General features: G+C 57.7%; 2 protein-coding genes across 4 annotated transcripts in view; one reads left to right on the top strand and one right to left on the bottom strand.

Annotated features, from left to right (window-relative positions):
- Positions 1 to 15913, top strand: part of APC2 (APC regulator of WNT signaling pathway 2) — a 49977-nt gene extending 34064 nt beyond the window's left edge. The window contains exons 9-16 of the mRNA XM_054013611.1: positions 1581 to 1673; positions 2571 to 2961; positions 4216 to 4311; positions 4687 to 4826; positions 5324 to 5401; positions 5987 to 6103; positions 6440 to 6654; positions 7408 to 15913. Coding sequence (XP_053869586.1) covers positions 1581 to 1673; positions 2571 to 2961; positions 4216 to 4311; positions 4687 to 4826; positions 5324 to 5401; positions 5987 to 6103; positions 6440 to 6654; positions 7408 to 13051 — 6774 coding nt within the window. The 3' untranslated portion in view covers positions 13052 to 15913. The remainder of the gene's footprint in view (positions 1 to 1580; positions 1674 to 2570; positions 2962 to 4215; positions 4312 to 4686; positions 4827 to 5323; positions 5402 to 5986; positions 6104 to 6439; positions 6655 to 7407) is intronic.
- A 3333-nt stretch (positions 15914 to 19246) lies between these two features.
- LOC128828831 (granzyme M-like) lies at positions 19247 to 25406 on the bottom strand. Of its 3 annotated transcripts, none has more exons than XM_054013798.1 (5): positions 24162 to 25406; positions 23546 to 23699; positions 22502 to 22646; positions 20725 to 20982; positions 19247 to 19699 (listed from the first exon to the last, which is right to left on the bottom strand). In XM_054013798.1, the coding sequence occupies exons 1-5, from the start codon at positions 24220 to 24222 to the stop codon at positions 19541 to 19543; spliced, it is 777 nt and encodes a 258-aa protein (XP_053869773.1). In that variant the 5' UTR covers positions 24223 to 25406; the 3' UTR covers positions 19247 to 19540. The 3 variants fall into 3 exon arrangements, with proteins under 3 accessions (XP_053869773.1, XP_053869772.1, XP_053869774.1); XM_054013797.1 differs by having other exon boundaries at positions 23546 to 23702; XM_054013799.1 differs by having other exon boundaries at positions 23546 to 23784.
- Between the last annotated feature and the right edge of the window lie 388 nt (positions 25407 to 25794).

Genomic DNA, 25794 nt, shown 5'->3' on the forward strand with positions numbered 1-25794 from the left:
CGGATTATTGAGGAGCAAGGACAGAGTGGGAGATGCGTCGCTAAGGATGGTAGTAGAGAGATGGATTGGCTCTTCTACATGGACCCAGAAGTCATTTCCTCCACTGTGCAAGGAGGGTTGCCAGCCTCCCAGGAGTCTCCAGAAATTAAAGAATAATCTTTCGTTTAAGATGTCGTGTGATGAAACCTCCAGGAATACGTCCAACCAAAACTGGCCACCCTACATGCAAGGCCTAGCAAAACCCCGTGCAGCGAAGACGCTGAAGCTTGCATTGGCCTCATAGGAAAATCCATGTTGCATATTACACAGTCACGTGGCAATCCTGCAACCCGTTCACTGACACCTCCAGTTCAGTATCCCTCTGTTTAGCGCTGGCGAAGGGAGCTGGCTCGGGACTGAGCTGCAGGGTCTCTCTCCAGGGCTTGTAGAGGGCGCAATTCTGCTCCCATTGAAGTCAATAGGAGTTTTGCCCTTGCTGGGTGCTGCCCCAGGGCTAGAACAGGGGCTGCAGGCCCTGGTTCAGAAAGCACCCAAGTCCCATGGAAGCCAATGGGATTTTAAGTGAGTGCTTAAGTGCTTTGCTGAATCGAGGTCCCAGTGAGCACAGCCTACTCCCAAACTTCTCTCCATTGCGGACCCCAGTTATGTGACTCCGAGGGGTCCCATGTATGCCTCCTCCCCTCCCAGTCTCTGCTGCATTGGGGCCTATCTGGGCCCCTCTGCCCCCTGGAAGGCGACTGGCGCTTTGCTGGGTGTCTTTCTGGAGCACATTTGGATCTGAGAGCAGGTCTGGACAGAGCCAGGGTCCCGTAGCAATTTCCGGAGAGTTTGTTTGCCTGGAACGAGCCGCCGATGGGGTAGTATTGGGGGTAGGGGGGAATTGGCCTCTTCAGATGAAATGTTTTTTTGCTGCTGGCCTCTCACGGAACAGAACTGGGTCTCGTGTGTATCTAAGGGCATGAAAACTGGTGTGACACATGCCTCCAGCGTCCAAGTCCCAAGGCCCTATGCTGACCTTTAAGGTGTGGAACCCACTGATCAGTGTGTCGCGGGTCCCCCTCCATGTCCGATCCACAGGGGATGTGAGTCTGTCACTGCCCCAGCTGCAGACACTGCAGAGACTCCTGTGGTTAGCTCTGGCAGGCTCTGGTTATGTCATCCACCTTACGCTCCCTCTGAGTCTGGCCCGCTGAGTTGAATTAACTGGGGTGTAATTTACACTCTAAGAGGGCAAATCGCACCAAGACTCACCCCTGATCTGGGCTCTGTGTGTGCCCGATGCAGGAGACAGACAGAGAGACGGGACAAGCAGACCGGGAGAGGAGAATAAAATCACAGCACTCTGCATTTTCCAGTCCTCCGTGAACGGAGTCCCCTGTACCCATCCATACACCACGGCTGCTGCCCGGCCTCCCAGTGGCTTGGGATGAACGGAGGAGGCTGCTTGCATGAAGTTAAGCCGGCTGGGTCCTTAGAGGGCAGGGGGCTAGTCAGAGCCAGCCAGCCCAACACTGCAGCTGCTGGGATGTGCTCTGTACAGCTCACGGGTTCTTACACATCCCCTCTCTCTGTTCTTGTAGCTCTGTGGGAAGCTGTCTGGCGTGGAAGGGGGCAGGAGCCTGGACATCCCAACGCATCCCGAGGAGGGAGGGAGCCACCTCAGCAACAATAAGGTAACGAGAATCCCCATCCCTCGGGCATTTGATGGAGGAAACGCAGACGCTCGCTGGAGATGAACAAATCGAGTGTTGCGTAGCGGACAGGGCATTGGGCCTAGCGCTTCTGCTGCCAGCTCTGCTGCTCACCTGCTGGGTGACCATGGGCGAGTCACCTCCCCGCGCCGTGCCTCAGTTTCCCCTCCTGCCCTTGGTCTATTGTTGTGTCTTTGGCTCTTTACACCAGAAATGTAAAATGAAGGAACCCCACAGGCACAGCAGGGTCCAGATACCTACGTGTGCTGACTAGGTACAACTCGCCAGGCTTAGCTGCATTCACACCTTGCTGCTCGGCCGGGGGTCTGGTGGCTTCAGGAACACAGACGACAGTGAGCGCCAGCAGCAGGCACACGATCTATTTCAAGGGATGCTACCCAGTTCCTACACACGTCTATTCAGATTGTGCACTCTGACCCCGACGTTTCCCCCTGCACCGCTCGGGGCGGAAGGGGGGGGTCTCATGTTGCTTCTTGGTTTAATTGCACCAGGAAAGGGCTTGAGATTTAGGTCCCCAAGCAAGCAGGGAGCCTGATTCTGTTCCTGCGTCACTTGTACACCATTGAATAGACCCCAGTGGTCCCCAAACTTTTTACCTTGTGCCTCCCTTACCCCGTCCACACCCCCCCTCCCTGGAGTTGAGTAAGGGGGCAGGGCCGGGAGCGAAGCTGGGTGGCACTCCCTCCCTGCCCCCCATGGGGGCTGGCCTGGACACCTGCTGTGCCCCCCCCCAACGTTCCTCCGCTCCCCACAGTTTGGGGACCTCTGCACTAGAGGGTCCAGTGCAGCAGGATTTGTGCAAGGGGGTCTGGCCAGGGTGGGGTGCAGGGTAACCCACTGGGTGCTTGTGCTCTGCAGGTGGAAGTGGTCTTCTGGCTCCTGTCCATGCTGGCCACCCGGGACAAGGACGACATGTCCCGCACCCTGCTGGCCATGTCCAGCTCACAGGAGAGCTGCCTGGCCATGCGCAAGTCCGGCTGCCTCCCACTCCTCATCCAGATCCTGCACGACACGGACAGGGAGCCGGGAGGCCCCCAGAGCCCCGGCAGCGGCAAGGACTCCCGCATGCGGGCCAACGCCGCCCTGCACAACATCATCTTCTCGCAGCTCGATGAGGGCCAGGCCAAGAAGGAGATGCGGGTGCTGCATGTGCTGGAGCAGATCCGCTCCTACTCGGAGACCTGCTGGGACTGGCTACAGATGCAGATGCAGAGCAAAGACGGGGGCAAGGGCCCCGAGGGCAGCGCCGGTAGGGAAGGGTGACGCTGTCTCCAGCAGGGGGCGCCAGGGCCTGCTGCTCCCAGCAGAGTGTGGGGGGACACAGGGAGCAGGGGACACCTGATCTTGATGCTTCTGCTTGGAGAGAGCATGTGTATGCGGGGGGTGGGGTGGGGGAGTCAGGACCCTGCACCCCCTTTCCTGAGATTCACCGTGACTCTCAGCCAGCCAGTAACCCAGAAGGTTTATTAGATGACAGGAACACAGTCCCAAGCAGAGCATGTAGGTACAACTAGAACCCCTCAATCAAGTCCTTCTGGGGGGTTCAGGGAGCTTAGACCCCAGCTTGGGGTTCCCTGCGTTGCACCACTCAGCCCAAACTGAAACCAAACCAAAACTCCTCCTGCAGCTCCTCTCTTCCCCCTCCCCCCAGCTCCTCCTCTCCTTTGTTCAGTCTCCTGGGCAGGTGTCACTTCTCCCAACCCCCCTCCTGGCTCAGGTTACAGCTCAGGGATCTTCCTTCAAGGGAAGTCCCCCATCCCCAATGTAACTCCCCTGCAACATTCCCAGGTCAAATCTGCCCCGCTCCCTGCTCCGTCACAGGGGGTTTGCAAGCATGTTTGTGCATGCTGATGTGCTGCTGAGGGTGTGTGTGGGTGTGCAGCTGTGTGTGTGGGTGTATGCATACGGTGTGTGTGTGTGTGTGTTGGTGTGTAGCTGAGTGTGTGTGTGTATGCACATGGTGGGTGTCGGTGTGCAGTTGGGTGTGGGTGTGTGTCTGTGTTGGTGTGTAGCTGAGTGTGTGTGTATGCATACGGGGTGTGTGTGTGTCGGTATGCAGCTGAGTGTGTGTATGCACATGGTGTGTGTGTGTGTCGGTGTGCAGCTGAGCGTGTGCACCTACAGGCGTGTGCGTGTGGGGGTCAGTGCATGTGTGTGATTGTGAGTGAAGGCAGGTGTGCAGGGATGGCTACACACACAGGTGTGCGAGGTGCACACACATGGTGGAGGGGTGCCGGAAGCGCGTGCAGGGTATGGTTAAGCACAGGTGTCTCTCCCCTGGTTCCGGTCCCCGGGCGGACTGACCCTAGAGAGTCTGTTGGTCCCGTTAGCAAAACAGATCCTCTCTGATGGGAAAACAGCCCCGTCCCTTCCCGCCTCGCTGGGATTTGGGGATCCTGACGGCGAATGGACCCAGGTGTGTCTGATCCGTGGCTGGGCTGGGATCTTGCGTGGCCCGTGCCGCTCAGCAGGCTGGCGTCGCTCACCTCCGCTCTCCTTGCAGTGCCGGTGCCCATCGAGCCGCAGATCTGCCAGGCCACCTGTGCCGTCATGAAGCTCTCCTTCGACGAGGAGTACAGGCGGGCCATGAACGAGCTGGGTAAGCCACACGCGGCCCCAAGAGGGATCTGGGCTCTGCTCCCCCATCCCTGAGTGGGCGGGGAGTTCAGAGGACACGACTCAATGGGTTAGAGTCCCAGGGGGCTGCTGTGCCCCTGGTCATGGGCAGAGCAAGCCCCCTCCTGCATGGCACGGCCTGGCAGTGGGGTGGGTGCCTGAGGGGAACCCATGGGAGGGGGCTGGGAATACAGCACCCTGGCTCCTTTTCAATGGGACACCCTGACCCCAGCTCCGCCCCCTCACTGACAAACCAGCGGAATCCCTGGCGCAAAGAGGAGTGGGGGGTGTTGTCCCCCCGCAGTGCCTGGCTGGGCCCGTCCATCTCTGTAACCCCCCCACCCGGATCGTCCCCCAGGAGGTCTCCAGGCCGTGGCTGAACTGCTGCAGGTGGATTATGAGATGCACAAAATGGCCAGCGACCCTCTGAACCTGGCGCTGAGGAGATACGCGGGCATGGCGCTGACCAACCTCACCTTTGGGGATGTGGTGAACAAGGTGCGGGGGGAGGGGGGCTGGGAAAGGTGTCTGGGGGGATGAGGAATGGAGACCCAGGGGTGGGGGACTTGGGAAGGTGACGGGTGGAGGGGAGGAGGTCAGGGGAAGATGGGGCAGGGACCCTGGGGTTCGGGAGTGGGGGTCTGGGGACGAGTCGGGGGAAGGGATAAAAAGGCTTGGGGGGAGCGCGGCGGGGAGGGGAGTGAGGACCCAGGGGCAGGGACTGGGAAGCAGAGACCTGGGGGTGAGGGCGGGACAGGGGTGTTAGGGGAATGCAGACAGAGCAGGGATCCTGGTGGGGATGGGGCCCAGGGGCCTGGGGAGGGGTCAGAGAAGGGGCCCGGGGAGCAGTGATCTCAGCTGGCTTTAAGCTTCAGGGCATTGGGTGACCCAGCCGTGGTCCCTTCCAACACTGTCAGGGGCTCTGGGGTCCCCGCGGGCTGCACTGGGGGTGCGTGTGTGCAGGATCTGACCCCCCCATCTCTTCCCCTTGGCAGGCGACTCTGTCCTCCCGCCGGGGCTGCATGCAGGCCATTGTGGCCCAGCTGGCCTCCGAGAGCGAGGAGCTGCACCAGGTAGGTGGACACTGGCTCCCCCGGGGCTGTTGCCCACACGCACTGAGCCACGGCATACACCTGGGCACATATAGCTGGCTACTGCCCGCTGCACAGGGCCTGAGTTACTCCAGGTCCCCACGTGCCTTGGGGGCGTGCACGGCTAGGCGAGGTACCTCTGGATACCCCAGGCTTGGCGTCCAGCGATGCATGGTGAGGCTGCCTGGTATTGAAGGGCAAAGCCTGGCCCGGTCCTTGACGTGGAGCCTTTCACCAGGACCAGCGTGTGCCGTTGGGTGCAGGATTCTCCGGTTCCTGCTCCTGCTCGAGCAGGCTGGCTGAGTCCTTGCTGCTCATCCCGCCTGGCTGTCCCACTGCGGGCCCTGGAATCATCTGAAGGGGGCCGGGAGCTGGTGCTGGAACAGGAGGGCGGGCTGGGAGACTTTGGGGGGCAGGGCGAATGGGGTGAAAGAGGGTCGTGACGCTGCCCTCTGCTGGGCTGTGATCGAACTGCTCCGGTCCTGTATTGACAGCTCTGGGGGGCTGAGCACGGGAATCTGGCCATGTCCCTCCCTGTGCGTGAACATCCTCATCTCGTCCCCCCAGGTGGTCTCCAGCATCCTGCGGAACCTCTCCTGGAGGGCAGACATCAACAGCAAGAAGACCCTGCGCGAGGTGGGCAGCGTGACCGGCCTGATGCAGTGCGCCCTGCGTGCCACCAAGGTAAGAGGCGCGAGCCCTGATCTCTGGGCTGCGGGTGCAAACCCTGCGTTGGCGCACACACAAAACGGGGGACAGCTTACGTGCTCACAATGCGCTGCCTGTGCAAAGGCTGCCCTTGCACGCACAGAGCAGCTGATGGCTTGCACGCTCACTATCAGCATGTACATAGGGAATGGCACGCATGTGTACAGTGAGCTGCAGGTGCAAACGTTGCCGCGGCATGCTTACGGTGAGTGTGCAAACGGCGGCGGGGTGTACGTGCAAAGCCGACACACTCACAGATATGAAGAGGCCCTGTCACTAGAGGGACGCTGATGGTGATTTTATCCTGGCTAGGAATCCACCCTGAAGAGTGTCCTCAGCGCCCTGTGGAACCTGTCCGCTCACAGCACCGAGAACAAAGCCGCCATCTGCCTGGTGCAGGGCGCCCTGGGCTTCCTGGTGAGCACCCTCACCTACAAGTGCCAGAGCAACTCGCTGGCCATCATCGAGAGCGGAGGCGGCATCCTGAGGAATGTGTCCAGCCTGATTGCCACCCGGGAGGATTACAGGTCAGCCTGGCCCTGGGGGCAGCTGCCACACCCAGCTCCGATCCTCTCGCTGCTCCCAAGTCCCCCACCCCACCCCAAAGCGCTGTGCTGGTCGGTGGGCGGGATCTGGAGCGGCTGTGGGTCATTCCCAGCTGCCTTGGATCCATTCTGGCCCCTGAGTATAAGGGCAGCAAGATGTGCTGTCACTGTGGGCTATCCCTGATGAGATGCTAATATTATTCATGGTAGCTCGGCGGACCCCCTCTGGGGTGTGTGCCTCCCCCATAGAACAGACTCACGGTGCCTCGGGGAACCTTACCATCCCGGGAGCGTTACGTTGATTGTTCGGGTTTTTGTAAATACTGTGCGCTCTTCGTCAGGGCTTTCGCCAAAAGATCCCAAAGCACCTTGCAAAGCTCATTGTGCCCATTTTACGATGGGGAAACTGAGGCATGAAGTGGGGAAGTCACTGGCAGTCAGGACTCCTGGGTTCTATTCTCAGCTCTGGGAGGGGAATGGGGTCCAGTGGGTTGTGGGGGGAGCTGGGATTCAGGACTCCTGGGTTGCTCTGTTGGTGACTCATTTCCCCCCTTATGCCTCAGCTGTCCCCTGTAGAATGGGGCTGCTGCAAGGGTGGATCGACTGGAGGATTTTGAGGCGCTTTGAGATGCTCTGATGGGGGCAGCCGAGGAGGCAAAGTGGGGTTGTTGTTCATTAACTCTCTGATGTTCAAAGCGGGGTGATTCTAATGGAGGGTCGATCCATGTCCTGCAGGCAAGTGCTCCGGGACCACAACTGCCTGCAGACCCTGCTGCAGCACCTCAAATCCCACAGCCTCACCATCGTCAGCAACGCCTGCGGGACCCTCTGGAACCTCTCCGCCCGGAGCCCCAAAGACCAGGAGCTGCTGTGGGACCTGGGGGCCGTCAGCATGCTGCGCAACCTCATCCACTCCAAGCACAAGATGATCGCCATGGGCAGCGCCGCCGCCCTCCGGAACCTGCTCACCAACCGACCCCTCAAGTACAAGGACACCGCCGTCATCTCCCCGGGCTCCTGCATGCCCTCGCTCTATGTGAGGAAGCAGAAGGCGCTGGAGGCCGAGCTGGATGCGAAGCACCTGGCGGAGGCCTTCGACACCATGGAGAAGCAGAGCCTCAAGAAGCCCCTGAGGCACATGGACAGCCTGGCGAAGGACTACGCCTCCGACTCCGGCTGCTTCGACGACGACGAGGTGCCCAACGTCTCGGCAGGGGCGGAGACCGGGAATGCCTCCATCCTCTCCATGTTCCTCAACTCCTCCTTCCTCCAGGGCCAGGCTTTGCCCAGGGCCATCGCCCAGCGGAGGGGCCCGGAGCCCGAGAAGGACGAGAGCAGCAAGCCGGCCGAGCCCAAGAAGCTGCCGTTGCCCGAGGATGAGGTGTCGCTGGCGGCCGAGAAGCTGGCCAACAAGATCTCCACCACGGTGGCCAAGATCGACAAGCTGGTGGAGGACATCTCCACCCTCCACACCTCCTCGGACGACAGCTTCAGCCTGAGCTCGGAGGACCACTGCCTTGACTGGCAGTACGGCTCTGATGAGGTCCACGAGGCCCGGGCCCAGTCCTGCTCCCCGTGCCGCCTCTCGGATGCCAGCAGCTTCGTGAAGCGGGAGAACCTGAGCCGGGCCCACACCCTGCTGAGGCTGAAGAAGGCTTACACCAGCTTGTCCAATGACAGCCTGAACAGCGGCAGCACCAGTGACGGCTACTGCACCAAGGATCACATGAAGCCCTGCACCAGGGCCTCCTTCCTAGATTACAAGGAGGAGCTGCAGAGATACCAGAAGCGTCCCAGCAGGCTGGATCTGAAGAACATCCTCGTCCACAGGCCTGAGAGGATGGAGCAGCCGGGGGTCAAGGTCAAAGAGTCTGGCGAGCCGGAGAAACTGGATCCGAGAGACACGCATGACAGGGCTAAGAAAGTGGTGACGTTCCCCAGCCCCAACGCCCCTGAGAAGGAGCCTGAGTGGAAGAAGGAGCCGGGTAATGAGCTTTCTCCCGACCCTCAGGTCCACACCATCAAACTTTCCCCTTCTTACCAGCATGTCCCCCTGCTGGAGAACCTGGCCAAGAGCAGCCCGGCCCCTGGCGCCGTGGGGCTCTCGGGTGCTAGTTACCACCCAATTCTCCCAGGCCGGAAGCAAGCCTGGCTCCCCACGGGGCTTCTCCAGACGGCCGAGAACTTGAGCAAAATCCCAGAGAAGCTGACTGCCCACACGCCAGCCCCGGTGGAGCAGGAGTCAGTCCAGAAGTACGCGGTGGAGGACACCCCCATTTGTTTCTCCCGGTGCAGCTCCCTCTCTTCCCTCTCCTCCGCTGACAACGTGCTGGACGGGCAGAGTCACAGCGAGAACGAGGTGGACAGCGACTCCTCCCTGGAGATCATCGAGGTGGAGGAGGGCGCCGAGGCCGAAGGTGACGTAGAGCAAGCCGAGGCCTGCGATGGGAGACAGGAGAAGGTGAAGGCGGCGGATCTGGGCCCAGCCACGCCAGGAGGGATCTCCCAACCCATCGCCATCCCCTTGCAGAAGCGTGACAAGATCTTCCTGAGGGAATCGTCCCCATCCCGGCACGAGGACCTGACCCCGTCCAGCTCCTCGGAGAACTACATTCAGGAGACTCCTCTGGTGATGAGCCGGTGTAGCTCGGTCAGCTCCCTGGGCAGCTTTGAAAGCCCATCCATTGCCAGCTCCATCCAGAGCGACCCCTGTAGTGAGATGATCAGTGGCACCATCAGCCCGAGTGAGCTGCCGGACAGCCCCGGTCAGACCATGCCCCCAAGCCGCAGCAAGACGCCCCTGTTCGAACTGGGATCCCAGCCGGAGAAGGAGACCAGCCAGTTCAACATCCAGTGGGAAAACAACGTCAAGAAGTTCATGGAGATCACGGATTTCAAGGAGCGTTTCCAGCTGCCCCAAGACCTGGACTCCATGATCTACTTCACGGTGGAGAAACCCAACGAGAACTTCTCCTGCGCCTCCAGCTTAAGTGCCCTGCCCCTTCACGAGCACTACATCCAGAAGGACGTGGAGTTGAAGCTTATGCCGCCTTTCCCCGAGAGGAACAGCCTGAATTTCGTGGCACACGAGAAGCAGGAGGACAGGCGGGAAGAGAGATTCGGGGAGGGCAAGAGGAAGCTGGAGCGTCCAGAGCTCAACTCAGACGATGATATCGAGATCCTGAAGGAATGCATCAACTCGGCCATGCCTTCACGCTTCAGGAAGGTCAAGACCTCCCTTGTCTCCAGCTTGCCCAGCCAGGTCTTGAATCCTCATACCAAAAAGGCTCTGCACATGCCGGTCTACATGCTGGTGCCCACCCATTCGCACCGGGGCGTCCCCAAACACCTGCGACCTGCCGCCCGGGACCTCTTCAAGGATGACGACTCCTTCACCGACTCCGCAGAAGGCACTCCCATCAACTTCTCCAGTGCCGCTTCCCTGAGCGACGAGACCCTCCAGTACCCACTGAAGGAGGAGGTTGACCACAAGCGCGGCCCCGGGAAGAGGCTGGAGAGGAAGGAAGTGGCGGGGCCACCGGTGGGGCGCAATATGGAAGCACACCGTGAGCAAGGGAGCTTGAGTCCCGCGCCAGGCAGGAAAGCAGCTTCCAATTCCTCGACGCCCACCAAGATGAGTACGGCCTACCAGCAGAAGGGTGGGTCGAGACATGGCAGCCCTGTCCAGACAAGCAGGGGCCAAGCAGCTGAGGTGAAGAGAGGGCTACCTCCCCTGAAGAATGGACCCAACCTGGAGCTGGACTTTGACAGGGCGGGGGTCCACCCGGAGGGTGTCACCCTCAGGAAGGGTGCTCCCTGTGAGGACAGTGCTCCTGGGGGTATGGCCTTTCAGTCCCTGTGCCACACCACGCCGACCGAGGAGGCCGTCTACTGCTTCTATGAGAACGACTCCGACGACCTGCTGGAGGTGCGGAGAGACTCGCCTAAGAGGAAGGCCAGCCCTGCCCAGGCTCAGAAGAAGGAACGCTGGAGCAGCACCGCCCCTAAGAAGGAGCCGGAGCAAAGCTCCAGGCAGCTGCTGCAGGCCAAAACCAAGATGGCCGCCAAACTCCACAACAACCTCATCGTGGACGAGACGCCGCCCTGCTATTCCCTCAGCTCCTCCATGAGCTCCCTGAGTGACATCGACCTCTGTGACCACGAGGAGCGGACAACCCTGTACAAGGCCAACAGGCAGCTGACCCTTAGCCGGATGCAAGAGAGTGCGGCCTCTAGGGCCTTAGCCAGAGAGAGGGACACCTCCCCCAGCTCCCTGAGCTTCACCTCGGACGACGACCTGCTGCAGAAGTGCATCGGCTCCGCCTTGCCCAGGAGGAGGCGGCACTCCGCTCGGCGCAGGAACGCCGAGCACAAGCAGAAGCTGAAAGGTGCCAACCCCAAGAGCGCCGCTGGCAAGGAACGGAAGCCGGAGCCGAGGCACAACCCAGCGGAAGAGATGGTGTCGGACAAAGGCTCGGACCTGGACAGCGTCGAGTGGAAGGCCATCCAAGAAGGCGCCAACTCCATCGTCACGTGGCTGCATCAGGCCGCAGCATCCCTCTCCAGGGAGCCTTCCTCGGAGTCTGACTCCATCCTCTCCTTCGTGTCAGGGCTGTCTGTCGGCCCCACCCTGCAGCTGTCCCTGGACAGGAAGGATAAGAAGCGGGCTAGGAGTGGGGTAGGCCGTGAGGTGGAGAAGAGAGACCATGCGATGGTCTTTCAGGAGAGCAAGAAAGTGATGGACGCCGGGGGCAGAAATGCCAGGGCGGAGAAAAATGTAAGCCAGCAGAAGCCAATGTCGAACTTGCCAGTGGTCTTCCGAGGCAGGACAGTGATCTACGTGCCCAGCGCAGTGAAGGACTCCCCGAGCCCCAGGTCCACCCCACAGAAAACAGCCACAACTAAGCCCGAAGCCACCATCCAAAACCTCACCCTGAGCCAGCAGAGGTCACGAAGTCTTCACAGGCTGGGGAAGGCCTCGGAGATGGCCGACCTCACCTTGCCCAAGAGGAGCGCCACCCCTCCTGCCAGGATCACCAAGCCCCCCTCCTCGGGCTCCTCTAGGACCTCCACCCCCTCCCAGCCCACCCAGAAGAAGTTAACGTCGCCCTCCCAGCTCAACAAGCAGCTGCCGTCTCAGGGGGTGAAGGTGGGCAGAAGCTCCCCAACAGGCTCCGCCCCCAAAGTGCCCCCCCAGAAATCCCCAGCCACCAAGCAGCACAAGACCCAGAAATCCCCCGTCCGCATCCCCTTCATGCAGAAGCCAAACAAGAAGATGCTGCCAGCCAGGAGCTCCATGCCGGTGCTGGAAGAGCACGTGGGCAGCCCTAAGTTGAAAGGCCATGGGAAGGGCATCCTACCGACTGCCCGGCTCAATTTGGTGCGGATGTCCTCGGCCAGGTCCAGCGGCAGTGAGTCGGACCGGTCCGGCTTCCTGAGGCAGCTCACCTTCATCAAGGAGTCCTCTAGCCTCATCATGAGGCACCGCTCTGAGCTCTCCTCCTGTGAGTCCATGTCCTCACTGTCTCAGAGCGCTTCCCCCAAGAGGAGCAGGCCAGGCCTCCCAGCTGTGTTCCTGTGTTCCTCCAGGTGCGAAGAGCTCAAGGTAGCCAAGCCGGTGGTGACCAGCCAGAGGCCAGTCATCTCAAGGACCCCGGCCAACCACAAAACTTCTCCCAGTGAGAGGCCTCCTCGGAGGACCAGCTCCGAGAGCCCTTCCCGGCTGCCTGTGAAGACCAACACCCCCTTGCCCGAGCCCTTCAAGAGGTATTCCTCCTCCCCCAACATCAGCATCATCAAGAGGACCAGCAGCCCCTCCTCCGTCCTGTCCTCTTGCTCCGAGTCGTCAGCCAGGAGAAGGAAGAGCCAAGAGGCCTCCAAGCTGACCCCGAATCCTGCAGTGGGGAACCCGGGGCAGCAGGACAAGCAGCAGATGGCGATGATGAAGGGTACTTGGAGAAGGATCCGAGACGAAGACATCCCACACATCCTCAAAAGCACCCTGCCTTCCTCAGCCCTGCCTCTGGTCAGCACCCTGGAGGAGGAGACCCCCAAAGCTCAGATCCCCATCCAGAGGAAAACCAGTGATGCTGTGGTGCAAACTGAGGACTACCCCACCACCAAGACCAACTCCAGCACCTCTCCAACGCTGGAGACCCGGGAGATGCCCAAGAGCGAGACAGAGTGCCTGACTTCGATCAAGGGCACTGTGCCCATCTCCTTCGGCCACGAAGGGCCGACTGGCTCTGTTGGGAGCTTCCCCTCCAGCAGGCACAGCTCTCCCAGTAGATCCGCCCGGGTGACTCCCTTCAACTACGTTCCCAGCCCCATGGTAGCACCAATGATCAACAACAAATCGCTTGAAAAAATGCCAGCTTAAGCCGCTATTGCAAATGCAAAGAACACCTCAACTTTGGTGATAGTGTATTAAGAAACGAACAAAGCCCCAGGCACTCTCCCTACTGCACCGCCCTAAGGACAAAACTCTTGTTCATAAAGAGACAGAAGCAGCAGCGTTTTTGTCTTCTCGAGCTTAACAAACCCAGGAGGAACTTTTGCGTTGATGTAACTGTTGGCCAGGAGGGTTGTGACAATTTTGATTGAGACACACATGAAACACCTGGAGAAAAGCAAGTATTTATTCCTTTACTCTCTCCGCCCTTTCTTTTTTGTTTAATGGAGCTTTGGAAGTTTTACCGTCGGGCACTGGGAAAGAACCAGGTAACTGCCCACCCCTACCCCCGACATCTGTGTTCTGCTGATGGCTGTGCCAGTGTCTTCTCTGCGATGTCTGATCACCATACACTCTAGTTTAAGGAGAGGGATTTTTATTTGTGGAGTCTAGATGGCCACAGGTGTCCTGCATGAAGGGATGGACTTTTGCAGTGAAGCCTATGGGATGTCTTGATGGCCTCACAGTTCACAGTTGTTGAAGAACTTTGAAGCAGCAATCAGCCAACTTCCCCCCTAGACAGTCCAATGCCAGGAGGGGCTGTAGGCCCATTTTCTCCACGCTTTCATTGAAGCACACTTGGGATTTTCGATCTGAGGACAACCAACAGCGGTCGTTGATTCACTGGGGTCTCTCTAAGTTTTCTCAGGAGGTCGAGATTTCAAAGGGAACTGGGATTGCTGCTCTTTCTAGTTAAAAAAACAAACAAACCCAACCACCAAGAATGCTTCAAGCAAAAGCCTTAATCTTAGGTCTCAGCTGCATGCTTTGTCTCACATGTCGGCACTAATATCCATGTATCCAAATAATCTCAGCTGATTTATAGAAACACCTTCAGAAACCCACCCATGGACCAAAAGCAGAGCGGGAGAGGGGTGGGGTGAGGGGATCTGGAGAGGATTCCACAATGGGGAACAGAAGAAGGGCAGAACCTCCCCGTTACGGAACCAGCCATTTGTGCAGCACGAGGCCTGTAATTATGGTGACTGGTTAATCTGCTAATGACTAACTTGCTGGGATTGTGTTTGCGTTGGGTGTCACCCAGTGTCTGGGGGGAACAGAACAGCACCTTATTATCGCCAAGGGAGGAGGGTTGTTATGGAAACACTTCTCACAGCACATGGGGGAACGCCAAGGAGCTGGGGTGAGGAAAGGCCATTTTTGTTTTTTCAGCGGGTGAGGGGACGGGTCTGGGCGGCAGAGGCTGCTTTATGCCGTTCATCCTCTTTATAAACTCAGCCCCACTATGCAGGCTTTGCGCTAAAGGTGGGGCCAGAGGCGATGTCTAATGAGCTTCAGGGCCTCCCTTTGGTAGTTAGTCCAGTTTGCTCTCCAACACCTCCCAGACAAGGGGTGGGAGTCGCAGGCTCGGTGGGATGTGAGGAAAGGAGCGAGGTCCGTACCAGTGCCCCTTGATCTTGGCCTCTGAGGCAGAGTTGCTCATTGGGTGCCTAATTCCATAGGCATGGAGTGGAAATCTCCCCTTAAAAATATGGTCCTGATTCTCGTGGTTTGACACCAGCATCGCACCATTGAGGTCAGTGGCAGGGGAGTGACTTCCTGATTTGCAAACGGGAAACAGGAGGCAGAGAGAAAGAGGCAGGTCTCTCTCTCTCTCTCTCCATCCTCCCTCCTGCTCCCAAAGATACTGTGCTTTATAGGTACTCTGGGACTTGGGACTCCTTGTTTGTTTCAGGGCCTTGCCTGATCAGAAGCAGAGGGGGTTGCCTACCACATGTTTGGGCTTTGTTGTTACAGGTTTTGTCCAGCATGGTCAGATTTGGCTTTGATTAATCTTGCAAAGCTCGGAGGGGAACTGCCGACGTGGCTTCCTAGGCTCAGGAGGGCAGATTGCAGGGGCGGGGGGCGAAGTGGTATTTTAAAAGATGCGTTCTGAGGGTGTCAGTTTGGCCAGTGCCCGCTCTCTGTCAAGTGTTCTGAATTAATCAGAATGCCAGATTTTTTATTTAAATCTGCTGAATGAGAATTGTAGGGTAGGTTCCAAAGGAATAGACGTTTGCAGGCCGCCCCGATCCCTTTGCAGTAGCGATGACAACGTGCAGGGGCTTTATGACAGAGGCAGGTGTTCTTACCAGGTCATGGCTCGATTCCCAGGTGGGCTATTCCAGTCCACCTCCCTAGAACTATCCAGGCGTTCTTGATTTCAAGGGCATACTTGATTTCCACAGCTGGCAGCGTTGGTGTGTGCTGTTGAAAGGAGCCACCACGTTCAGCCCCAGAGGTGGCTTTATTTCAGTGGCAGATGAAGATACTTGCATATAAAGGTGCTGTTGTATGGGGCAAAATGCTGGTCTCATTGAAGCCTATGTAAGTTTTGTCACTGACTTCCCAGGGGCCCCTATTCAGTCTGTGCTGTACAAAATGCTTTGGGACCCTTTTGAATGAAAGATAAAAATGGCTATTTAATATCTGTAATACAGTAGCATCCCCAGTGCTCCCCCCCTCCCCAATGGGCCGGGTGCCCCAAGACACGCTGTAGAAACAGGAGATGATGGGCAGGAAGGGGACAGTGGGTTAGGAGAGTGCAGGGCGGAACAAGGACAGAGCAGAGCTGTTGCAGCCTTAGGTGGAAAGGCTGGCAGAGTGGCTGTAGCTTAGGACTGTGGACGGCTGGCATCAAGGACTTGTTCTGTCACAGACTCCTTGGGTGACCGTGGCCCTCCTTGTGCCTCACTTCCCCATCTGTAAAATAAGGACATAGCCCTGCCTCCCAGGGAGGTTATGAGGATTAAATGTGGTAAGTTGCCCAGGTGATATGGTAATGGGGGGGGGGGGGGGGTCATATACATACCAGCTCCAATGGAGAGTGAGAGTCATACAAGGTACTCACTGAAAATACTAAACACTGCGGGGGGGGGGGGGGGGGGGCATTTTCAAAAGTATCTCAGTGGCTTAGGAGCACAAGGGCTTCTCTAAACCTGGAGCAACTCAGGAACAGCTATTCAGGAGGACTTCCATGTGTGGACGCTCTTATTCACTTTGGAAGTGGGGCAAGTTCAACAGCGCCACCACATTTGTAGTCTGGACTGAGCGGCTGGCATTCACAAAGGGGACGTGTGCATCTAACGGCCCCACTTTGGAGCTGCATGAAAGGCCCTTGGCCCCGACATTTTAAGTCCTCAAGGTGCCAAAATTTCCAGTTTTTCAACAGAAACCCCCTCCCCCAACAAAATTCCAGTTTTTGATTTAAAACCTCTCAAAACAGAAACACGTGACTGAAAATGGACAATGTGTCACCCATAAGGGCTGCAAAATATTGTTTCTTTTGATTTTTTTCATGGAAAAACCCTTCCCCAGCCACTCTACTAAGCCCCTGACGTTGCTTTCAGGAGCTAGGCAGAGCCTTGTAGGCCGTTCAAAATATAGACGTGTCATATTTTGGAGTGACGCTAGGCTTGGCGAAAGGACAGCCCTGCAGCTGAAAGGCTCCGGTCGATCACAGAGCAGGGCAGTGGTTGGGCATCGCCCATGTGCCTGGGGTGGACTGGCAGCCTGGCAGATAGGCCCCCCCATCAGTGCCACGGATGGTTTTTATGGGGTGGAGATGGGTCCACTAAGAACTGGACTAAATCCACCAAGGCACAGCCTTCCCCTCCCCCCCAACAGCCATTGGATGGGCAGTGTGAGGCCAGGAGGGTTCAGGAGGGCCAGCCTGTACCCCTTCCCCCCCAGCAGCTGCTAAATACATCCTGCAGCAGGAAGTTCCCTTACATGTTTTTTTCCTCCTTTCTCTGGGCGTTTTGAAGCAGTGCTGAAAGCGGAGGCCTGGCCTGTGTCTGAGGCCTGGTGCTGTGCTCTTTATGTTGTCCGCACTCAGTGTGCGAGCAGGGGAAGTGTAGGGGTGGGGGGTCCTGGCCCCCTATAGCCAGCTCCCCAACTTGAGTCCAGCCTGCTAGCCTTGTCAGCCAGGCCCCGCTCTGCAAAGCTACAGGGGTTTGGGGTTGGCTGGCTCGGGGCTGCTGTGGTGATTTCCACCCATGCACACTGGGTGTGAAATGCCACAAAGTTGGAACCGCAGCAGTTTCCCCCTTGGTTTTGAGTGATGCCCCAGGTGCCAAAAAGAGCAAAGTGGGGCCTGCTTCTTGCCCCGAACAAGGCCACTTGCTTTGCCCCCTGCCTGCCTCACTAGCTGTAGACGAGCTAACGCTCCCGCTTCCCTCTGCCTGGGGAGCGGTGGGTTAATTCGCTTTGGAAGGGGCTTGAGTCACATGCGTTGCAACTCTTATTACAAAAATGAAGCGGGGGGCAGAACGGGGCTGCTGGGGCACCTTACCGTTGTGGGGCCTGGCATGCAGCTGACAGGGGCAGCCCCTCAGGCCCGTCCTTGGCACAGGCTGGACAGGGCCCTAGCGGTTGCAGCTAGGAGAGTTTCTGGTTGTAGCAGTGAGGCACCGTGTTGCAATCTACCCTAGGGTCCAATTGCTGCACGGGCTAGAGGCAGGACTTTAGCTCTGATGGGGCTTGCGCTCCTTGATCTCAAGGGAAGGGGGCTGGGGCAGGTGGGGTTTCCAGCCTCAGCACCCGTGTCGTGGCTTGAACTTTCCTACCTTCCAGCTGCCTGTCTTGCCCCTTCCAAAGATGGGCTGGTCCAAGACCTCAAACAGCAACTGCTGGACCCAACATGCCCACACCAACCCCAGCTGTGGCACTCAACAGCCTTGATCCCCTTGCAGAGATGCTGGCTCCCCTGCAGGGATGGCAGCTGCATGGCCCCTGCATCACTCCCCAAAGGGTTGTGCTGTAACATGGGGGCAACCCCCCCTTTCCATCCCGCTGGGTGGGGCCCACAGCACCTCGCTCTCTGGGACATCACCACTCACACAACCTTGGCGGGGAAGGCCTTCGTTGTGGCAAACTCAGAGCTGCGGGAGTCAGCTCCAGGCGTAGGTTCAGCCTTGGTACGGTGGCAAATTCCCAGCCAGCCACGGGGCTGCAGCCATGGGGTTAAACAAGCAAAGGTCTCGTCTCTCCTCCCCCAGGGAAAGAAAGAGCCTGAACCCTCCCTCCCTCCCTCAGGAGCCACACACACCATCCAGTCCGAATGCTGTAATTAATTCAGGGTACAACACACCTGTAGTAACAGGGGACACCTGCATTACCTCACCATTTTTGCAGTAACCATTTGTTTAACTTTAAAACACAACTTCCCCCTGAGCTGTGCTTTCTGTTAACCTAGCATCCCCTAACTGTTATCCCCAGCTTCCATCCTCTTCTGTCGAGCAATGCGCTGGGTGTTGAGCCGTCCTGTTCTTTGCTACTGGTTTCTTCCCCCACCTGCTGTCTGTATGTACTAAGGATGTTATTTTACTGGGGCACTGGACAGTATTAAAATTAAAGCTATGTAAATAGGAAGCGGTTCTCTTTATTTTCCACCCTGCTAATAAGGACTGCATGGCCAGTTGGAAATGGTGGTTGGGGTGGAGGGGGGAGGAGAGAGCCGGCAGGGGCTGGGGAGGGGTTTTCATTTAATAACCAGAGGTGGTTGGTTCCCCTGCTGGCTTGAGGAATTGGTGATTCACAGGCAGTGTCCTGCTCACCAGAGGAAGGGTGGGCTTAGGGTTAAGGCACGGGCTTGAAAATCTGGGTTTAATTCTCAAAGTTAACACGGACACCCCCCCCCCTTCTGTGCCTCGGTTTCCCCAGTCATAAAACAGGGATAATGCCAACCCTTCACACCATGGCTGCGGTCAGGCTCTCAGATACTCTGGCCAGAGAGACCATACACAGAGCTGGGAAAATCTCAGCTTTGAACCCAGCTCGTGTCCCAGGTACAGTACACAGTGGTTGTGTAGCATATCTCGAGGGCTAGCTGGGCTTCCCCCGGTAGCATAGATGCACCGCGCCCCACCCAGGGAGGTGATGTGGGGAAATGTTTAGAGGCTCCTGCCTCTCTGTCATCGCTACAGGAGGCAGCAAGTGCCTCTCAGGGCAGGGAAGCTACTCACCACCCAGCTGTCCCTTACCCCAGTTCCAATTTCCAATACCGAGTTGGTCTGGCCAAGACTTTAGCTTAGTTACAAGACACTGCTGTGGTGTCGGCTGGAGCCAGGCCAGCCACAGTGTGATACCCCCAAGACACAGACACACACACACACCACCTAGGACCAGATGAGGTTTCACTTTTACTTCAAATCAGCAGCCGGAAGCGTGACGCAGGCGGACAGTTTGCATGCCAGGCCCGAGAGAGAGAAGGACAGAGCTGAAGTCTCTGTAAGAGAACAGGTAGGCACAGGGGGGTGGAGTTGCACCAGCAGTGCCCAGACGGATGGATGAGGCACATGCGGCTGGGTGAGTGAGCTGATCTCTAACCTGGCAGCATAGGGAAGCCACAAGGGGTCAATACAGGGCAGAGGAGACAGACAGGCAAGCTTACAGACGATGCTGCAGTTACAGGGCTCAGCTCCAGCGTAGGTATTTTTTGATCCACGTCTTGTATTTAAAGACAGCCGTCGCGACGGGCGGTTTGAACATGTTGACACAGCTTTTGTCCGTGAAGGAGATCACGCCGGCTACCTCCGCTTTCTTGCCACATACCACAGGGCCCCCGGAATCACCCTGCAACAGCACAGAGTACACAGCCTGTTAGCCTGGGAGGACCCCGCACAGCATTGGGATGAGGGTCAGGAGCGTGGAAGGGCACAGAGGCAGTGGCGCCAAGCAACAGGGATGAGAGAGGCAGTGGGTCACATTGCACGGGGCAGGCATGAGGGTTGTCCTAGGACTGGAGCTAACCAACAGCTTGGGCCAAATCCTGTGCTGGTTAAAGGGGCTTGACTGACAGCCCTGGAGACCTCTCTCCACAGAGCGGGTGCAGAGTAGGGCAAGTGTCCCACACACATGCCCCAGTGGAGCTCGGCCCTGACCCAGGGACAAATCTCCATGGCCCATTCAGTCTTTGGCTTTCTGCCAAGCCCGCCACCAAGGCCTTCAAAGGAGTGGGGAGACCCTGGCCAGCAGCTCTCTGCACCTCACTTATCCTCACCTGCCAAAAAGGGACAAAGCCGCGGGGATGGGAAATGGGACACGATTCCCAGGGAGAACATGTAGCCAAACCCCCTGGGTTCCCTGTCAGCAAAGGTGCCGACTCCATGGGTGCTCCGGGGCTGGAGCACCCATGGAAAAAAACAGGGGGTGCTCAGCACCCCGGGGCGGGCCCTGCTGATCAGCTCCTCCCCCTCCCCACCCAGTGCCTCCCGCCCGCTGCTGATCAGCGGTTCAGCAGCAGGCATTGGGGGGGATGGGGAGCAGGAAGAGGTGGAGCAAGAGCCAGGCATACTTGGGGGAGGGGCAAGGGTGGGGCTTTGGGGGAAGGGGTGGATTGAGGGCGGGCCCTGGGGCAGAGCAGGGAAATCAGCAAGTCGGTGCTTGTGCCTGTCAGTGTCTGCCATGTTCCCCGGGATTCTTCAGTATCTTAGCTAGGTCTGGGGCACCCCTGTAGGATCCTGCCATCTCCATGCATGCTCGAGAACAGGCAGCTAAGCACGCGGGCCTGGCAACGAGGCCGTCCCCCTTGCACACAGCCAGCTGGGGACTCTCCCCCATCAGCCCGTTCTAGACCAGCGTTGCTGTTTAGCCATCACCTGGCAGGGGGCAGAGCCCTTCTCGACCCCTTCGAAGCACATCATGGTGCTGGTGACCTCGCCATCCCAGTACCGGCTGTTGTTGCACATCCTGATGTCCATCACCTTGACGTTGAGTTCGCGCAGGACAGGGGAATACTTGCTTCCCTCTCTGAACCTCCCCCAGCCAGCCACGCTGCACAGCGTCCCCGGGGCTGCATTCTTCTTGGACAGGGGGAGAAGCCTTGTCTCCTTGTTCCAAACCACCTTCCTGTCCAGCTGCAGGCAGGAGCGAAAGCCAAGGTCAGGCCTTGGGGACAGACTCCGCCAGGCTGCAGGAAGATTCCCACCCCTAGCACCACTGCGGTCCCCCCGAGCTGCTTCCATCTCAGTGGAGATGCCTCCAGCTTCTCCTGCAGGCTGCGGCCCTGTCCCGGGCTCACTTTGTGCCATTGATACGAAGAGCCCAGATGGGACTCTTTGCATTACCAAGTTCTATAGCGACCTAGGCTGGGGAGATGGTCTGTCTTAAGTGGGGGAGTCCACAACCTGAGGAGGTTTGAGAAACACACGGAGACCAACCCCCACTAGCTAAGCCTGGCCTGTCTCCAAAGCCAGAGGCCTGGCTCCAGCCTCTCCTAACACCCCTTTGTGCTACAGGGCTCCTGGGAGAATTCCCCCAAACAGGGGCAGCGTGTACGGCCCCCCTTGGGGGACGCTGGTGTGGGGGGGGCAGAGCAGGTGCCTCGGAGATTGCTCCAACGCCCACGAAAGACTGCACCAGCCCCACCTAGAGCAGCCCAGAACCTAGGAAAAAGTGAAGTACCTCCCCTCCCCCCACCACCCCCCAGGCTGCCAAGCCCCAAATCCAGCCCTAGAGGAAACTGTGCAGGCCCAGAAGCCGAGGGATGGCGGGAAGGGGTGGGAGGAATGAGACTTCCGAGCAGTTGGGAAGCAGCTGAGGGACAAAGGGAAGCCTCCTTCGCTCTGTTAAAGAGGCCAGACTCCGGGAAACACTTTGCCCGTCAGCGAAAGCAAGGCCAGGCTGCACACCTTCCAGCACCTCGGAGGCGAGGGTGTGAGCCGAGAATGACTCGAGGCTGGCTAGAGAGCGCTGCTAGTGTTAAAGATTTCCTGTAAGGGTTAGGCAGTTTGTCACTTCTGAATCTCACCTTTCTAGCCGCTGCAGGAGAGGCCTCCAGAGAGACATTCCCCCCCCCCACCGCACCGTCCATCTCCGCTTCACCCCACTCAACCTTCCCCCTACCCTGAGATGGAGGAACAGAGGAAGGAGTAAATCCTACGCAGTGCTGAATGCCCCGGCTTGCCTCAAAGGGTCCTAACCCAGCGCTTTCCATCCACAAAGGAAATATTGATATCGTTAGCAGTGTGGGCTAGTGGCTAGAGCACTGGCTGGGACTCAGGACAGCTGTGTTCTAGTCCTGCCTCTGCCACTGACCCGCTGGGTGACCTCGGGCAAGTCACTTTTCCCTCGGTGTGCCTCAGTTTCCCCATTTGTAAAAGGAGGATGACAACTCTGCTCTCCTTTGTAAAGTGCTTTGAGATCCACGGATGATAAGAGCTAGGGACTATTACTACCTCCATTTTACAGATGGGGGAAACTAAGGCAGGAAGAGGCAACACAACCTGCCCAAGACCACACAACAGGAAGAGCCAGGATTTGAACCCACTCCACTGCCCTAGCCACATGGTCAGACGCTGCTGTCTCGTAGGACGGGCCCCCTGTAACAGAAGCCAGAATAACTGGTGTCCATGGCTCCCTAGCAAGCCCACATACCTTCAGCAGCATGATGTCATTTGCTAAAGTCGTGCGGTTGAAGGAAGGATGCGGGACAAACTTCGCGACAGTGAAGACCTGCACTCCAGCATTTCTCCTGGGCTGCCGATGGAGACCCACCAGCACCCTGATGAGACCCTTACGCCTGAGACACAAAAAGAAAGCCTCTGTAGCGTTAGCACCCTCCCTGCGGCCACCCGGCTATCCCAATGGCAACACCCCATCGGGGAGGCACAAAGCTAAGCCTGCAGTCAGAGAAGCAAGTCGGCTTTCTGGTGGAACATGTTCCCCCAGCTCGACTCATGACCCCAGTGATGCTGGCCCCACCACTGATCCTCCTGGCATGCCCCTAGTGTGCTGAGGGCAGATGGGGACGCCTCCCATGAGCCGAGCAAGTATCATCTGGGAATGCAGAGGGAGGCACGTTGGCCCAGATTCGTCAAAAGTATTTAGGTGTCTAATTTCCATTGGAAGTTAGGTGCCCAGATACTTTTGAGGGTCAGGGCCATTCAGGTCACTTTAAAAAAAAAAAGCCTCTGATTTGGGGTGCTTCGGTTTTGGGGTGCCCAGCCCGCGACGCACCTTTGGGCCAGATTCTTCTGAGAGAGGCTGAGTGCCCACAACTCCAGTGGGCATCAGGGGAGCTGGAGGCTCTCAGCTGCCTCTGAAAATCAGGCCAACAGACCCCAAATCAGAGGTCCCCTTTGAAAAATGTGGCTCACCCAAAGCCACGGAGGAGCTGGAGAAAAAACCCAATTGCATTCAATCCCCCCATTTAAACCTCACGACCAACCCTGACCCGGCACGCCTGCCTAGCTGAATGACCTTCAGGGTTCCTAGTTTGCTGCTCTACTGGTTGGTGAGATTCCTACAGGTGTTCAGTAAATAATGGCCCTTTTCCTCCCTGGGCTGGCATCAAGGCTTTTCCTTTGGCATTTCTTAAATCCAGGTTTCACTATTTGCCCCTGCAACAGCAGAGCAACCCCTGCTCCTCTGGCCCTAATCTGTGGGAACCCATCAGCCAGGGTTGGGTTCTGTACTCACAGGTCGGAATAGCAGTGCGCAGCCGTCAGCACCCAGCGCTTGTGGACTAGGACTCCCCCGCAGGCAGGAATGTCTCCTTTGTGGATAGACACCATGTAGGGCCTGGAGTGAGGCAATGCTTCACGTCCTCCAATGATCGAAGACTGGAGCTGGCCTGCTGTAAAGAAACAGCACGACGTGCCCCAATGCACGGGGATGGGGAGCAAGGCAGATGCAGGGGACAATTCTCACGCCAAACCCTGGAAAGGGAGGTGTGTTCGAATCCCAGCACTACCAGGCTGGAACCGAGCCATGTTCCAGCTGCTCCAACTATGCCCGTGGGTGTAGAAGCCCTGAAGCCTGGAGGTAGCCAGCTCCAGTCCAGCAGGCAGGGCATCGGAGTATGAATCAGGAGCCCCGGATTCCCCCCCAGCCACATTAAACCATCAGTCTATTGACCCATCACAGCCAGAGGCCTGGGGGGAATTGAGGCAGAGAGAGAGAAGTGGCTCAGCTGAGCCCACTCAAATTAGGGGCAGAGTCAGGACTAGAATCCAGCCCTCCGGATTCCCAGCCCCGTGCTCCTATCCACCGGACCATCCTGCCACTCCCCAGCACCGCACGATCACCCACTCACCAGCCTTCCCAATGGGGAGGAACAGCAGCACCAGGAAAAGCAATTTCCTATCTGCCTTCATGCTGCCGCCACGCTGAGCCGTCTGCAGACGTCGTCGCCCCACCGCTTCTGCCGGGGGGCATTTCCGCTCGTAGTTATATACCCCGCTCCTTCCCTGAGCGCACTCGCATCTCCTCTGCGGCAGGGGGGAGAAGGGGCTCTCGGGAGGCGGAGGTGTGAGGTTTGAGAGGAGAGGAGCTGCTACACAGCATGTGCTCACCTCGCTACCGCCATAAAAACAGGAACTCAGTGGTCAAGAGCGAGAGTGTAAAAAACAAGCCTAATCCATTACATGCTTCCTGAACACTTTAGAGCCAGATTCTGACACCTCTGTGACATTCTACCCCTCAACACACCCCCGCACCACACAGCGAATCCCCCAGCCCACACGCCCTGACAGAAGTAAGAGATGTAAACTGCTTCCTTGCAGTTTCCAGCCACTTTTAACTCCCTCTCTATTGCACTCTTCGACCAGGAGCACATCTTTAGGCACAAACAGCTGCTGAAACAGGTGCTGGGGCCTGACTAGATTACAAATCTGGAACCATTCTCCCGATCCAGCTAGGTTTGTAGCGTAGAATCCGATCGCCCAATCCCCGTCACCTTGTCACACCCATGCGCCAGCCACTGCACAGCCCTGGACCTTGTCACGATAGAGATATGCCGCTACCTTCATTTTCGCAACCACTTATGTGATCGACTGCAACATGCCCCTTTGACCGCCTCCCCGGCGCCCAGCCCATGCAAGAAGCTCTGTTGGTGCTTGTGGCATGTAATAAAACAATTCCTCTCCCGGAGCTCTGCTGCTCTCTTTCTGAGATATAAAACCAAGGTCTTAACCACCCAATGCTCACTGAAGAGTCTTAACTGCAGGGAGCACAACATCCCAATGAGCAAATTGGGGTGGAGCCAACGCCCATGTGCTAGCAGAGAGCTGAAGGAAGGGGCTCAGGCTTTTCTCTGGGTTTTTAGGTCCACGGTACTTAGCTAGTGGACAGAACAAGGGGATGGGTCTCCAGAGACCTAAATTCTATTCCCAGCTCTTCCACTAGCATGCTAGTTGTGTCCTCGGGCAAGTCACGCCCCCTCCCTGTGCCTCAGTTTCCGCATCTACAAGATGGGGATAATGAGATTGACCTCCTTTGTAAAGCGCTTTGAGCTCTGGTGCTGAAAAGCACTAAATAAGGGCTAGGGGTCATTATGAATTCCAATGAAATCACAAACTAACTAGTGCTCACAACTCCCCCTCCCCTTCAAACAGGCGAGCATTGTTACGCCCATTTCACAGATGGAAAGAAATTGAGGCACAAGCCTATTTTACACCAGCAGTTTTAGGGACATCGCCATCTGTTGCTATCCACACTGGGAACGGCTAGTGCAGAAAGGGCTCCCAGGGGCCTGGTGTGAGCTGCATCAATGTAGTAAAGCATTGGGAGACGACCAGTTAGTTACCCAGGGCAGACACGGCCAATGAAAAGTTGGGTGGGGTTAGGGGGGGTGCAAGGGTCAGAGCTGAGAATAAAGCTCATTATTGGCTCCCAGCAGGACCTGATCTTATCCCTACCCAGCCTCTCTCGTAACAAAGACTCGGCCG

Source organism: Malaclemys terrapin, chromosome 24, assembly GCF_027887155.1.
Source record: "Malaclemys terrapin pileata isolate rMalTer1 chromosome 24, rMalTer1.hap1, whole genome shotgun sequence".
Taxonomy (NCBI): domain Eukaryota; kingdom Metazoa; phylum Chordata; order Testudines; family Emydidae; genus Malaclemys; species Malaclemys terrapin.